This window comes from Chelonoidis abingdonii, chromosome 14 (assembly GCF_003597395.2).
Source record: "Chelonoidis abingdonii isolate Lonesome George chromosome 14, CheloAbing_2.0, whole genome shotgun sequence".
Classification (NCBI taxonomy): domain Eukaryota; kingdom Metazoa; phylum Chordata; order Testudines; family Testudinidae; genus Chelonoidis; species Chelonoidis abingdonii.
In genome coordinates, this window is record NC_133782.1 from 5,961,717 (window position 1) to 5,976,346 (window position 14,630).

General features: G+C 45.7%; 1 protein-coding gene across 1 annotated transcript; it reads right to left on the reverse strand.

Annotated features, from left to right (window-relative positions):
* Positions 1 to 2,191: 2,191 nt before the first annotated feature.
* On the reverse strand, positions 2,192 to 14,266 carry PPDPF (pancreatic progenitor cell differentiation and proliferation factor). Its single transcript, XM_032766331.2, has 5 exons — positions 14,091 to 14,266; positions 6,851 to 6,940; positions 4,375 to 4,452; positions 3,839 to 3,935; positions 2,192 to 2,575 (listed from the first exon to the last, which is right to left on the reverse strand). The coding sequence occupies exons 2-5, from the start codon at positions 6,903 to 6,905 to the stop codon at positions 2,461 to 2,463; spliced, it is 345 nt and encodes a 114-aa protein (XP_032622222.1). The 5' UTR covers positions 6,906 to 6,940; positions 14,091 to 14,266; the 3' UTR covers positions 2,192 to 2,460.
* Between the last annotated feature and the right edge of the window lie 364 nt (positions 14,267 to 14,630).

The following is a 14,630-nucleotide window of genomic DNA, read 5'->3' on the forward strand; positions in this document are numbered from 1 at the left end:
ATGCAATGCATGGGCCACATTACTGTAGCACTCAGCCACTCATTTGTTCTAAAAACAACCTACCAGACAATCAGGGAATGCTGCAGTAAGATGAACTTCCTTGCTCCTTGCCAGCTGGAACCCTTATGATAAAGGCCGACTAAGCAGGACAGCTGTTAAGTTATCTGAAGACACAACAGCCACGATAGTGGTCTTAGAAAAGTTTACTACAGCAGTTTCAAAAGCAATGAGAGATTCCTATTAATGTAGGTCAAGTGCTTTTGTGCCAGGGCATTTGTAACATACAATTTTTACTTTCTAGGCAAGTGCTAACATTTCTCACTGGAGCAGTGGCATACACAGCTGCTGACAGAACAAACCTTTTGTGCAGATATGGACTGTTATTTGTCTGGCAAGTAACAACTAAAAGAAAAAAGCCATTAAGAAAATATGGGCTTATGGTTCCATGCACGTAGTGTGTGACACATGCAGCCTGTCAAGCAACTGAGTAACCTTTCATTGGATTTCAGCCTGCATCCGTGCATCAATACATGCATATATAACTGCAGAGGTCAGTCTTCATTTTAATTGTTGCCGAATGTTTAGTTTCCTTTTTGAAGTGCTTGTTTACAGAGATCCTTCTGTACCTGCATTAAGAACCAGGTGCTTGAAAGCCAGAAAGGCGATTTGGTCTCCAGCCTTGCAGCTGAGACTCAAAAGGTAGCAGCCGATAACTGAGGTGACTTCTACGGCAGGGTTTTAACCTTTTTTTATTATTATTATTAGCAATAGGTCAGATGCTGAGAAGAGGCTAAAATGATCAGGAAAGAATTATTCTGTTCTTTGCGTCATCATGACTGAATAGAAAGAAAAAGCTTCATATTCCCCTCAGTACACTGAAGCGCCTTTGAACAGTGACTGGAGTACATCATGCTACCCCCTACTCAGATGGCAGAGCCTTCACTCTCACCTACCTTCGCCTTGTGCAAGGTGATGATCTACACCAGGTAGACTGGAGGGAGGGGGGAAACCTGGAAAAAGGACAACCTAGTGACATGGCTGGCCACTATGGAAGGCTGCAGAGATACCTGCCCATTTTGATGAGCAGCAGTGAAGGAGTTTCAAAGCCTTAATCAAACATGTTCACAATTCCAGAGAAGAGACCGTGCTTTCAGAGGGTTGCTTAAACCAGAGCTGCAGTTTGTCAAGCATACTGTCACTGTCTGTAAGTAGCCATAGGCCTGAGGGGAACTCCCCTCCTTGTCACCAAGATTTAAGAGAAACTGAGCAAAGGTGGAATTCATTTAGTGTGATGCCACATTTGTCCCCATGTTCAGGTCATGTGTGAAACACTCCCAGGCATGGTACTAGCAGGTGTACATGGAGATTTTGGCAAACCAGTAAAGTGCCTGAACCACTATTGTGTGTTGCTGACAGTAGCCAAGTTGGCAGGCCGTACTGAGCCATTCTTGCTTATTACTAAAAGTAGCCAAGTCAGCAGGCTGTAAATTGGTCATGCTGTGGCCTCAGCATAACCAAGACAGGAGGGGAGGAGGTTTGGGTGCCACGGACAGGGTAGCTTAACCCCACAGCCTTCCTGCTGAGAATGTTGAAATTGCTGATCTAGGTATTTTAGAAAAACAGGAAGTCTATGTGCCCCCAGGAATGTTTGTCAGGGACCCAAAGCATGGACACTGAAAAACAAAAAAAAAACCTGTATCTGGTAAACTGATAAGGAAATCTCTTTCTTGAGCTTTTAACCCTGCTTGCTTAGTAAGTTCTTTAAGAGATATGTCATTGTATTACTAATTATAAATAAAAGGGGAAAGTTTTAGATAATGGGACTACTCTAAAGGGGCTCTTTAGGGATGCTCCCTCTGGACACATCTTGGGGTCCCCACTGGCAGACAGAAGCCTCTTATGGTGCCACTCGAAAACCACACTCAGCTTCGGTAATTGAGGGTGCAGACCTGCGTAAGTACTTGAGACTAAGTAAAGTGTAGCTTTAGGTGAAAGCACTCATGTTGTTCTGTTTGTGGCAGCCATCTATCGGTCAGATGGCCATCTCCCCTGATTTCCTGACACCCCCTCGCCCAGAGTAAGTTACCAAGAGCTTTGGGTTGAAAGAACCGTGGGTAACAGCAGCCCCTCTAAGACAGAGCAGTAGCACTCAGTGAAGGGCAGAGCTCACATTAATTCTTTTTCACACGGATTTAAAAGGCTGCTTAAGTTTATTAGTTTCCATTGAACAACTAAACAAAGTGTTACCAAGGCTGTATGGAAAGAATACAGTCAAATTAATGAAACAGTACAAAGGTGGTGTAAATTTTTTGTTTGTTTTTTTTAAAAAAAAACCTACATCTAAATACTTAATGCAGCCTGTCTACTCTACGGGGAAGGGGAGTGGAAAATGGGCTCTGACTCCTAGCGTTTGGATCAGAAGCAGCAGCCAGGCAGGCAGCAGCAGATGTGCCAGCCTGTTCACGCAGACGGCCCAGCGCTCGGTTTGCTGGGCTCACTGGCGTGGCGCTTCCTCATTACTTCCTGAGCCAGGCCACAAGTGATCATGCCGTTGGCCACCTGGAAAGTTCCTGAACTGAAAGACAAGAGACACATGGGTGAGGGAAAACGAGAGATGCAAACCATCTTTGACACAGCTGCCTCAGATACAAGGCTGGTGAACTGCAGCTCCCTGCTCTCATAAGAGCTCCTCATATGTTCCCACTGCAGTGATTCCAGAACAGACTTCTAGTGAAAGTCCAGAGACTGTGGAAGCACCCAAACTCAGCCATCACTGCTCCAGACTGGGCAGCACTTCCTGGCTACAGTGAGAAACATCTGCAACAAAAAGCTGTGCTAGCCAACAACAGGGTCTTATTGGTAGCAACAGCTCCATTGTCTACTGGCTAAGGCAGCTGGAGCTATTCTCCCGCTCCCTCTGACTTGCTGCATGCACAGGGCTGCATGCAACCATGTGTGCATACAAACTAGTTAATCCACATCTGCACCTGCAGTTTCTACTGCTGCTGCCTGTGCAAGCTGGGCCTGGAATCACCATCCCTAGCATTTAATCTCTGGCTCTTTTCCTGCACTTCTTGGGTCTGACCACTAAGCTTTGAGGACACTTTCCTTGAGGGCCACTACATTTGGTCCTTTATTGTACCAATTTTCAATGGCTACAAAGGAAAAATAAATCCTTCCCTCCTCTGAAACTTGTAGAATGCAGCAGAGAGAAGAAGGACTTTCTGTTCGTGACATGCAGTGTTGTTGTAGCTGGGTCAGTCCCAGGATATTAGTGAAATTAACTTCTCTCTCTCACCAACAGAAGTTGGTCCGTAACCCACCCTGTCATCCGGTTCATGATGGCTTTTGCACAAAAAAACATTTCAAACAAGCCATTAGCTTCCCCTACTCCACCCAGTTAAACAGATGTTCCATCTTCCACAACATCTGAAGAGATAGGCCCAGATCCTCAAAGGTATTTAGGTGCTTAACTAACTCCCATGGGAGTTAGGCAGCTGAGGAGGATATGGGCCTCAGAGTTTTAGGTCTAGTATCACCTCATAATAATGAGTGACAGTGCTACTATTCCCGGCTACAGTGATTCCTTTTGCCTCCATTAGCCCTTTGCTGCTGAGTGGATTATTAAGATTCAAAGCACTTCAGGAGAGACCATCTGGAAAGTATTCTAGATATGTGGTGCAGAATACAACTAAGCAGAATTATAAGAAGTTACCGTTTGCATTCCTGTATAGTCCTCCCTTGTCCTTGCCACGCCAATATTCCAAAACACCCTTCAAGCTTCTTAATTTATCTCCATTACCATATTCTGAATGAGCTAAAACAAACGTCCACTTACTTCTCTGGGGATTCCGACACAGTTGTCATAATAGGATGAGTTGGCTTTCCAAAGAAGAAGCTAGCCCACCAGTGACCAGGGTCAGACTTGGGAAGACCTGAAAAGCAAATACTTATGAAATATGACCGCTGGGTACATGCAACTTGATTAGGAGATCCAGCAGAAATAGGTACTTCCCTGATTACCATGGTGGTCTTGCTACATATGCAAAAGGACAAATTAAGAAACTGGCACTCCGCAGTGGTGCCTCATGAAGGAGTAGAAGCCAGCTACAACAACTTCAGTCCTCCTCTATGGAGGTTTCTCTCTATAGGGATTTTTCTGCCATTATAAATGGTTCTGTATAACCCATGGATAATGTACTTAGTTAGCACTGAGAATGTTTTTTAACCTACAGTGATCCTCTGAAGAGCCATGGAGAAGGTAGTTTGTTTTGTATTAAAGTTAAGGAGATGGTACAAGAGCGTTTTGACCATAAGAGTTCCCCTCCATGGGAGGCTGGGCCAGAGAGCCCAGGCTGTAGGAGAGGTGCTTACCCGGATGGTGAGGAATAACCTCCCCAGAGTATTCAGCACTTCCACAGGAGCTGTTGCTGGAAGTGGAACCCAGACGCCCTGTGAACGAGATTGCATCTCATCAGACCAACATTCCCCTCTGCCAAAATTAGATCTACTGCTGTAATGAACATCCTCACTGCAGTTAGCACATGGTTTGCCATTAAAGATAAAGTATTCGCCATGTTACTGCTTCTTAGGCTCAGGTGCCAGTTTCCATACCAGCTAACGTCCTGTTCTGAGTATCGGTGGGTATGTGCCACCCTTTTAATGGCATCCACCCTACACAGCAAGCATTAGAGCATGTTTGAAGGACGCGTTAGTCTGCCATCACACATTTGGAGATATTTTTAAGCGCTCCTTTACAAGATTTCTTGGCACAGTGTTTTAAGAATAGATTCTTTCACACCCGAAGGACAAAGAATAATCTCAAACAGCTTTCTTGGCAAACTAGGTAATTACAAGCAGCAGCAGGTTAATGCCACAGGTTGGAACACAGGTGGTGCTACACGGACATAACACCTTACAAAACCGTTTGGAAAAAGTCTTTATGGAACATCTCACTCAGCAAGTGGATACAAGTAACTAACTCACACTCCATATCTTGCAAGACACAAGTATAAGCTGTATGTAGGATTCTAGGTCATGGAGGGAGGGGGAAGGTTTTGGTTTCATACACACTGGGAGTCTCCCCTTCTACTGTGGGTGAGACAAAGGCCTGGTCTATGCCTAAAATTTAGGTTGACCCAACTAAGTTGCTCAGAGCTGTGAAAATGTTGCCACTTGGGCACCGTGGTTAGGTCAACCTAATCCCCAGCATAGACACAGTTAGGTCAACGGATGGATTCATCCATCACCCGAGCTACTGCCTCCTGGAGAGGGATTACCTACATGGAAGGGTTTTTTCCGTCAGTTAATGCAGGAAGCGTCTCTCCTACAGCGCTACAGCTGATATGCCACTGTAGCACAGACATTCCTGCAAGGAGGGACTTGCCCGACATGTGGCAACTATAGAGATTTACCCTTTGGCCAAAAGGATCTTGCTGGAGAGCAACAACGATCCGAACGTAGACGGTGCTTTATGTGACAAGGTCCCACAATATCAATTCCTCCCCTCCAACCTGCAGTGGCCGGGCCACTCTGTGAATTGGGGCCAGGGAAGGGGCACCCCTCCCCCGGCCGGTCCCCAGGCAGGTTCCCTAAGTGCCTGTGTGGTGCTAAATAGGCTGCTGCATGGCCAGTGCGGCTTACAGGGAATCTTAGAGGCTTGGGAATGGGCGACGGGGATGGATCACTTGATAACCTGTTCTGTTCATTCCCTTTGGGGCACCTGGAATTGGCCACCGTCAGAGGACAGGATACTGGGCTAGACTGACCTTTGGTCTGACCCACTACGGCCATTCTTGTGTTCTTAATCCTCAGCTGGTGCTATCTGGTAAAGCTTTATGTTAGCTCAGACCACCTGAGGATCTGGCCCTGTACTTAGGCTCATGTATTTTTCTGTTTACTTTGCCGTCTGCAGAAGTATTTGTTCTACGCAGCATTTAGCTAGCCACCTCCCACCCTATGCTCTCAGGAGCTTTAAGGTAACTCTAGAAGAGCTACCTCAAGAAGAGGAAAACAGCTGTTAACTCCCCGCCCCCATTGAGAAATCATTGTTCCTTTGTTTGTATGGTAGCTCATATGGTTAAGTACAGACAATGTTCGCACAATTAAGGGAGTGTGGATCATTATCTCCCTGCTCAGTACTAAATAAGACTCATCCCTATTCTTGGTTCTTCCTCTCCTTTTTCAACAAAAAATACTGCAGTGTCAGGAATTTGTTTGGCATGAACAAAAAGCGGTCTTTGTTTAAAGAGAGCCTAGTGCCTGGATGGATCATGTTTATTTCAGAAATGCCATGACATTGCCATCAGCAGATACTTCTTTAAGTTAATCCACACTTTGGGTCCCAGGAGTTCTGTATGTGATTCTTTGAAAGGAACAATCGAGATAAACAGTACATTGGCTATGCATTGAGAAAAGATGCAGAAGCCAATGGCTTTGGCATAGGCACACAGTAAACTAGAATAGGAGATTATCTAAAGCACAGATCTTTCAAACTGGCATTTCCAAAGGCATCTAAGGGATTTGAGTGCTCATCCCTCACTGAATTTCAATGGGATTTGAGCACCCCAACTCCCTCAGATGCCTTTGGAAATGCAAGTTTAATAGGAGCCTATAAATACACTGTGGTTGGAAAGCAAATTTGACTGTTTTTGAGCAGTTGTACATGGGCATTACAAACTTCCGCCAAGATAAGAGGAGAGTTCAGCGACTTTTCTTAGCAAGACCCACTCCACAGAAAAAGGTTTGAGCTAGATAGATATATTCCCCACCCACCCACACGAGCTGCTGCCGTGCGGTTTGTGAGCACCTCCATTTTGTACCAATTGAAGGACAACGTAGCAGTTCTTACTTCTGTAGTAGTCATGGGTTGCCACAAGTGAGCCGCTTGATGGGATTGCTGCCATGTTACTTGATCTTAGGTCTTGTACAGATATTAACCCTGCAAGACAAAGGAGGGAGCCTTCAGAATATGGGGAGTGTCCATGACCACATACCACACATGCCAAACCCACCAAAATAAATAAATAAAATGCAGAAATTGGGCTTGGTTTTTGGCTTAATGGCTTGTGAGTTGCTTGTTGGCTAGTTTTTGGCTTAGCTTGTTGCTGGGGGGGTGGGGAAAACCAGCTGCCTTGGCAGAAAGAGAGTCAGGAGAGCCCAGTGGCCCACCACAATCCCAGACTGCATGCCAGAGGGAAATCTAGTCACAGTGTTGGGGTTCTTCAGGATTGGCTTGGCCTGGCCTTGTTTTAAAATGGGATTAGCTTGATTTTTGGCTTATTGTGAAAGTCGGGGAGCTTAATTATAACGTGAAAGTTGGGAACTGTGCATACCACAGAGAGCAACTAAATGTAGCACAAGACTCAAAGTATCTTCTATTACCATCCTCACGAAGCCTAAACCATGGGATAACCCAACATTCAAACTGGGGGGGAGGGGGGAAAGCGTGCTACTCGAGACTTCAGTGTTCCTTGATTACTGAACTAGATTCAGGATCTCAACTTTCACTTAAAGTAACAATTCCTAATGCGCATGATGGATTTGAGTAAGTTTATCTTACATTTCTGACAGTGTGCTAGTTAAAATTCAGTGTTGATGTTCTAGCTTCTTGGGTCTTCAGCCTGTATTAAGGGTAATTGTTTTCCTCTATATGAAATACATATCTACAGCCCATACCACTACCATGGACTAATATTTTAATAGTTAAAAGGATTGTATTAAAAACAGAAGCTAATCAGTAAGTCACACGAAGAATCATGAGCACAACTTCTCCATTCAAAATAAGATCATCCTCGCTAGTACATAGTACCATTACTGTATATATATGTACTGGAACTAGGGACACACACCACAAACATGCTAACCACATCCCCAAAGTCATCGCCCCTTGCTATGAAGAGCTAACAAAGTATGTGTGAATGACACAAGAGGGAGGTTGATAAACACAATAGTGTCATGATCTGTTTTGTTTTCATCCCTATGCTTTGTATATTAGCAGCAGAAATGCTTGTGCACTCATACAGCTAGACACCATGTGACTCCCAGCAAAATCACAATTAGACACCACTGCTCTAACAGTGGACATTTGCAGATTGCAAAGTTGTTTGATCAGCCCATTGTTTAACCAAAAACCCCCAACATCCAGCTTGCTTCTCTAACATGTGAGGAAACTGCTGTACACAAGATGTCCTTTAACAGAAAGAGGCTAAGCTCATGGATAAATTACTTGTTGATAGTTCTCACCCCTACAAATTAGTGGATAGGACTTTCCAATAATCACTTTAAAAAATGCTACAGTATTTTTAATGTTGGAACAACCTGTGAAAGCAAGCTACGGTCACATCTTCAGAGCAGTCACCACCCGGACAAATTTCATACACCATACGGACATTGTTCTGTAGGTCTGTCTCAGTCAAGTAGATGTGTTTACAAACACTTACAGAAACAGATGCAGGAAAAATGGCTCACTTGAAATCACTCCCATCCTTCCAGATCAGTACACACCATGCAATGCTTACGGAGGATGGATGATTCAGAGAAAGCATTGGAACTGGACTCACGGGATCTTGGTTCAGTTCCTAGTTCTATCACAGACTTCCTGGGCAACCTTGGGTGAGTCAATGTGCCTCAGTTCCTCAGCTGTAAAATGGGGATGGTATTTCCTTTATCCCACCCTTTGCCCCATTTACTTACATTGCAAGCTCTCTGAGGCAGGGACATGTGCAGCATCCAGCATAGTGGGGCTCCCACGCCCCATTGTAACCGGGAGAGTGCTACTTTAATATTAAAGAATAAGAATTGTATGGTGCTCGGTTTCCACTGCTCTTCATCATCCGACACACAGAGTCAGGCTATCGTAAGTAGAAATAACGAAGGAAACAAACATGCCCATTTACTTCAACCACTGAGTTCTCTGCACTACCTTCCAAGCATACAGCCAAGGAACAGTTTATTCCCTCCTGTCAACAGAACAGTCAGCTAATTATGAGCAGCACCTCGTAATCTAGCCCATTATTCACCATTAGCTGTGAAAAACATGGTATGAAATATTAAGTATTAATGTAGCTGGACTACAGGCACATACTCTGGACACAATGTCAGCCCTGCTGCCATCTGACACATCTGCTGACCTGCGAGTGAAGTACAGCTGGCTGGGAAAAGGTGGTTTTTTTTGTCAAAGCTCGAGCCAGCTCTACCAAAAAAAATGCAATTCTAGATTTAATGGTAGAAAGTTACAGTCCAAAGCAGTCCATAGCCCTCAAAGGATTGAGTAGTTATCAAAACATCCTGTATGTGCTGATGAGTGGTATGTAGAAAAGACAAAGCTGCCAGCTAACATTAGCTAGGGTGTGGCAGCCTTTCCTTCCTGATGTGCACTTTGGAAGTGACACGTCTGGCAAACCAGGCCACTGCAGCAGCGCCACTTGTAAGCCACAGCCCACTGGCTTAATGGAGTGCTTCTGCAAAGGCACATTATACCTCTTCTTCACACACTAATCTAACATTGGTCTGTTTCCAGGCAAAATTCACTAAGTTTTTCCAATCTGGCTGCCTAAGGAACTGCTGCTTCCTATTTGTCCTCATGGCTGCTAAGATGCAGTCCCCAGAAACTGGAGAACTGGAGGCAAAATGTTCCCAGATGGTCCCCCACTGTGGAATCCCTTGCTGTTTAGGCAAGCTAGAGGCAGAGTTTGTTAAGTTTTCAGAGCAGAGTACAAGACTTGCCTTCCTCTGGCCAACACACTGTTCACTCTTCTGTTTAATAAATTGTTATTTGTTTGCATGTGACAAGCCCGTAGCCACAGAACCTAACTATAGCATGATTCAGTGAGAACACAATCTTCAGCATTCTCCTATTTTAAAGCCAACTTCATGCTAGTCTTAGCACAGATAATTTGTTACTATGAAACGTTTACAAAATAATTAGTTAAGGAAACCAATTCAGTGAAGTACAGTTGATCCAAGCAGCTTCTCCAGACAAATTAACATGCAGGGATTTAAATCTGAATCCGGTAACACTGCCTGTGGGAAACATCCCAGAAGGTGGATCACACCTATGCTGCTACTTATCGGACAGATGCTCTGTCAGACACAGGGGAAAAGGTGCATTTAGGACAGTGATACTCAGACCTCAGTGGTTCAGGAGCTAAATTAGTGACCAACATTAGCTAAAAGAGCCATAGTAGTGTAAATTCATTGTTTCATTTACTATAATACTATATATTCATATTTAAATAGTAGGACAGGGAAAATATTTAGTTTTTATATGCATTATTCTCACAGCAAAATGACCAAAGTATTAATTTATCCACTACAAACAGTAAACATAGTAAAGCACCCAAATTTAATTAACCAGTCACACTGTGTTTTAATATCATGTGCTGCAAAGAGACACAGGAGAGACGTTAAACAGCTGCTCAGAGCTCCAGAGCCTCAGTCTGAGCATCACTGGTTTAGCATATGCCCAGGCCCAGCCATCCCCTGCTGCTGCAGATAGCTATTCACACTGTGCTTCCCCAGCAATCTAGTGTTAAGGTGATCATGTAGAATACAGTAGAGAGGAAGACTAGGGGGACAGTTATGAAGGTTATGATCTAGTAAGTTAGATGTGCTCTCGGACAAACTCAGTACCCTTCATGGCAATAGAGCTACAGGAGCAGGGAGCCTTGGGAGAAATTCCTCATATCCTAATAACCAGCACCACTGACAAGGTCAACCCAACTATTCCCAACCAAGGAGAGTGTCTACAATTCATCACCTTTCAATGGAAGGAAGAATGATTAAGGGACAGGGCTTTAATTTGAAGTTCAGCTACCAAAGGAAGAAAAAACTGAAACAGTAGCTGTATATTACATAAAACTGGTCATGCTCCATCTTGCTACTAAATGCATATCCTGGGTATTTCCATGTCCCTCACCTTACTATAGATCTAAACAGCTCATGGTGTTCAGTGTGTTTACCCTCATAACACCTCTGTGAAACAGGAAGCATTAACCCCTAAGTACAGATGGGAAACTGAAGCACAGATTAAGTGACTTGCCCAGGGTCACATAGAAAATTGGCAGTAGAACAGGTAGTTTAGCCTGGGACTTGGGAGACCCATGTTCATGCTCTCTCAGCATCCGAAGATGCTGAAAGGGGATGAGAAGAGAGCTCATTTATGTAGCTAAGGACTAACCTGATCACTATGGATGTAAGGGCAAATGGCTTTTCACATTCTTCAGCATGTGAAGAGAGATATGCCAATCTCAATTTTGAAAAACAAACACCAAGGCCTTGGCTACACTGGCGCTTTACAGCACTGCAACTTTCTCAGTGGTGTGAAAAAACACCGCCCCCCCCCCCCCCCGAGCGCAGCAAGTTACAGCGCTGCAAAGCGCCAGTGTAAACAGTGCCCCAGCGCTGGGAGCGTGGCTCCCAGCGCGGCAAACTAATCCCCACGGGAAGGTGAGTACGTGCAGCACTGGGAGAGCTCTCTGCCGGCGTCATGACCTCACTCGCACTTCAAAGCGCTGCCGCGCGAGAGCTTCCGCGGCAGCACTTTGGAGTTTCGAGTGTAGCCAAGCCCCAAACGTACAGACATGACCAGTATGAAAGAACCAACCTGAACCTCAACTGCCAATGAAGGCTGCAGCCTCAAATTTGAGGTTAAAGTTTATTTTATTTCCTATTCTGCTTTTCATAGACTCCATTAAAAACAAATCATATCCCACTTTCAGCCAGATGCATGTCACTCCATGTCCCATGTTTTAAGCTACACATTATATGATGAAGGCCCAGGGTCATCAAGTCAAGAGTTTACTGAGAGAGAGAGAGAGAGAGAAAAAAAAAATGATTTTGGTTTGTCCTTGTCTGCTAAATTCTTATCATATAGTGTAAAGCCACACTCACACCTTTGATGAGCAGAGTAACACATGGACACATTTATTTCATGTGTAGGCATTTCTGTGTCAGTGGCACGAGTGCTTAGAACTTGTCCTTAATCTCTAGTCTTTGAAAAGTCAGTCTCTGTTTGCAGACACTCCACTTAAACCAGTGCTTCTCAAAATGTGGTACATCAGCTTGATATTTTCTACCAATTCATTTCACAATAATATTTTAAGAAGATAGTACATGAACCAATATAGTTAAGTTCAAACGAATCTATTACCAGCTTATAAAACAATACACCTTCATAAAGTTATCAGTGTTCAAGCATGTTGCTGCATGAAAGAGGTTCTGCTGATGGATATGATCAATTTTCTCTGGTGTATCCAGTGCACTTTTCCTTAAAGTATCAGACTATGCATAGTAAGTGCCTGAGACTGCACTTTCAATCTGATCAAGAATGACTGAAATGCCTCTGAAATCGTTTGATGGAAAAGGTAACAGCTGCATATTAACTGGCAAATAAACCTCTACTATACATTTGTGGGCCTAATAGATGTGCTTGTTTTGCAACAGATGTTGTCTCCTTACAGATTTTAGTGCTCAAAGAAATCACATGCAGATGAACGTACAACATGGTCCATCCAGTAGAAGATCCTGCTAGTCAAAAATGACCAAGGTAATGTGGCCATAAGCAGTGTGTGTTGGCAGAGGCAGTTGGCACATCTAATAAAGCCTTCACAAACTGCCTAGAAGAACCGAGTTTAAATGAAATCTGGTTCATACCAGTTTGATCAGAATCCTCACACGCAGGACATTTCCCTTCCTCCAGAGCATGTTTGATGAGGAAATACAATTAATGCAGAAGAAACAGAACAGCGACAGATTCACACTGCTTGCACACTTCTCAGCTGGAGGGGGAAAATAGACTGCACTTCTACACTGGGGGATGGCTTTAACATTTTTAGAAAACTGTGGGGGGGAAGGAGTCAGTGACTAGGAGTATGTAAACTGAAGGGAAATCATGAAAACATGTTTGATTTACAGGGGGAGGAAGTGGCCATTCCTCCTGTCTCAGGAGAATTCTTTACTTGCCTGCAGCTGGGGGTGGGGAACTCTGCTAGAACACACACGCTGTAAAAACCGGACTGAACTGGCTCGCAGCAGCCTACAGAGAGCCCCATCCCATCCCCCTAGCCTAGCTTCTAGCTCCGTACTTCGCTGCACGCGTGATCCAACTCGCTCAGCGCGTCTCAAGTAATTTGTGGGGGAAGGAGAGAGGAAAAAGGCATGTCCAGGATTTAGGGGGTAGATTTGGGGGTGTCCGGATGTTCGGTCTCATATCCTACCATAACAAAAGCCAGGCCCAGGAAGCAATGCCCCCTCTCAGCTCTACGGTCAGCACTGGGGAGCCGCGGTAACACCACCGCAGCAAAGTGTGTCTAGACGCTGCACGGCGACGGGTTTGGGTTAAAAGATCCCCTAAGACGCGTGCAAGGGGGGGAAAAAACAACAAGACAAAGACAGAGCATCGGACCCTGCACATGGGGGGAGCGTCCTCTGCGGAAAGGAAACAGTTGCCAACATCCCGAAGGAACTCGGCGCAGTTCTCCCCGGGTGCCCGCAGCTCTGACCGACTGGTTCCACGGGCCACGGAACGTCGGGCCACGGGCCCCGACCCACGCCCCGATAACAAGTAAACCCCCATCCACGTCGCTTACGATGCAACTGACAAAGCCACCGGCAGCCCGTTTCACTCCTGTTTCGTGGAGACACGGGGAACCTCTATTTTTCTTCCGCTTCAAATCTTCACCCACATCCCCTAGTTGCCCCGTACCTAAAGGGGTGGGGGGGCGGTTAGCTGGAAAGCCCCTGTCAAGTCTGGGACAGTTTCACCGACGCAGAGCGAGGAGGGGGGGAGAAGTCCCCCCAAATGAGAGGAAAACACTTGAAAGAGCCTTTAAAGGCGAGATCTGGGGCCAGCCCATCCTCCTCGGTCTCCCCACACGAGCAAGACTCGGCAGCCTGTCTGGGAGAAAACCCAGCAATCAGCCCTTCCCCAAATCGACACAATACACTCGGTTTAACAAAGCTGCGGTGGCACAGATCACTTGATCCACGGACAGCCGCCACCCCTCTCTGGCATCCCCAGCTGCTCAAAGTTTCCCTTCGCGCAGCTGCTCTCGGAATCCCCAGCCCGACTGGGTTCGGGGGGATGTTACCTTGTTTCTTTTCAGCGCTGCTGCCAGCAGCGCCCTCACGGCTTGAGATCACAGGTGGCGAGGCTCCGGGGAGTAAACGCTAGGCCACAGAGCCCATTTGCAAAGGAGATACTGGGGGTGCACTCCACGTCCACGAACACAGCCAAGGTCTAAGGGGTTTCAGAGGCAACGCCGCAGCAGCATGGCTTTATATAGGCCGGAGCCCACGGCTCGTCACGGCTCGTGTGCAGGCGGGGGACGCCCCCAGTGGGCGGGGAGACGGCAGGGAGGAGCAGGTTTCTTGTCCGCGCTGGGGTCGGAACGTGTCAGCCCCACGGGTGATTGCACAGACTCTCTGTGGTGGTGTCTGGCGCCTTGTGTATTGCTAATCCCGAGTTCACACGCTCAGCAAGCAGGAAAAGGGCGTGAAATGATTCGGAGGGGGTCACTTGGCAGATCAAAACCTGCCTCCCGTTGGGAAGAAAACAGGCAACATTTTGCAAACAGCCCTGCCCCTGCCCCTGCCCTTGGGGGCAATAATATTAATGATTAAATTAATAG

What these genes read in the sequence shown, in the direction of transcription:
- PPDPF (XM_032766331.2), bottom strand. Translation starts at nt 6,905, where the DNA reads ATGGCAGCAATCCCATCAAGCGGCTCACTTGTGGCAACCCATGACTAC. An exon ending in AACCCATGACTACTACAGAA is followed by an intron (nt 4,453 to 6,850) that starts GTAAGAACTGCT and finishes TCTCGTTCACAG; the next exon opens with GGCGTCTGGGTTCCACTTCC. An exon ending in GTGTCGGAATCCCCAGAGAA is followed by an intron (nt 2,576 to 3,838) that starts GTAAGTGGACGT and finishes CTTGTCTTTCAG; the next exon opens with TTCAGGAACTTTCCAGGTGG.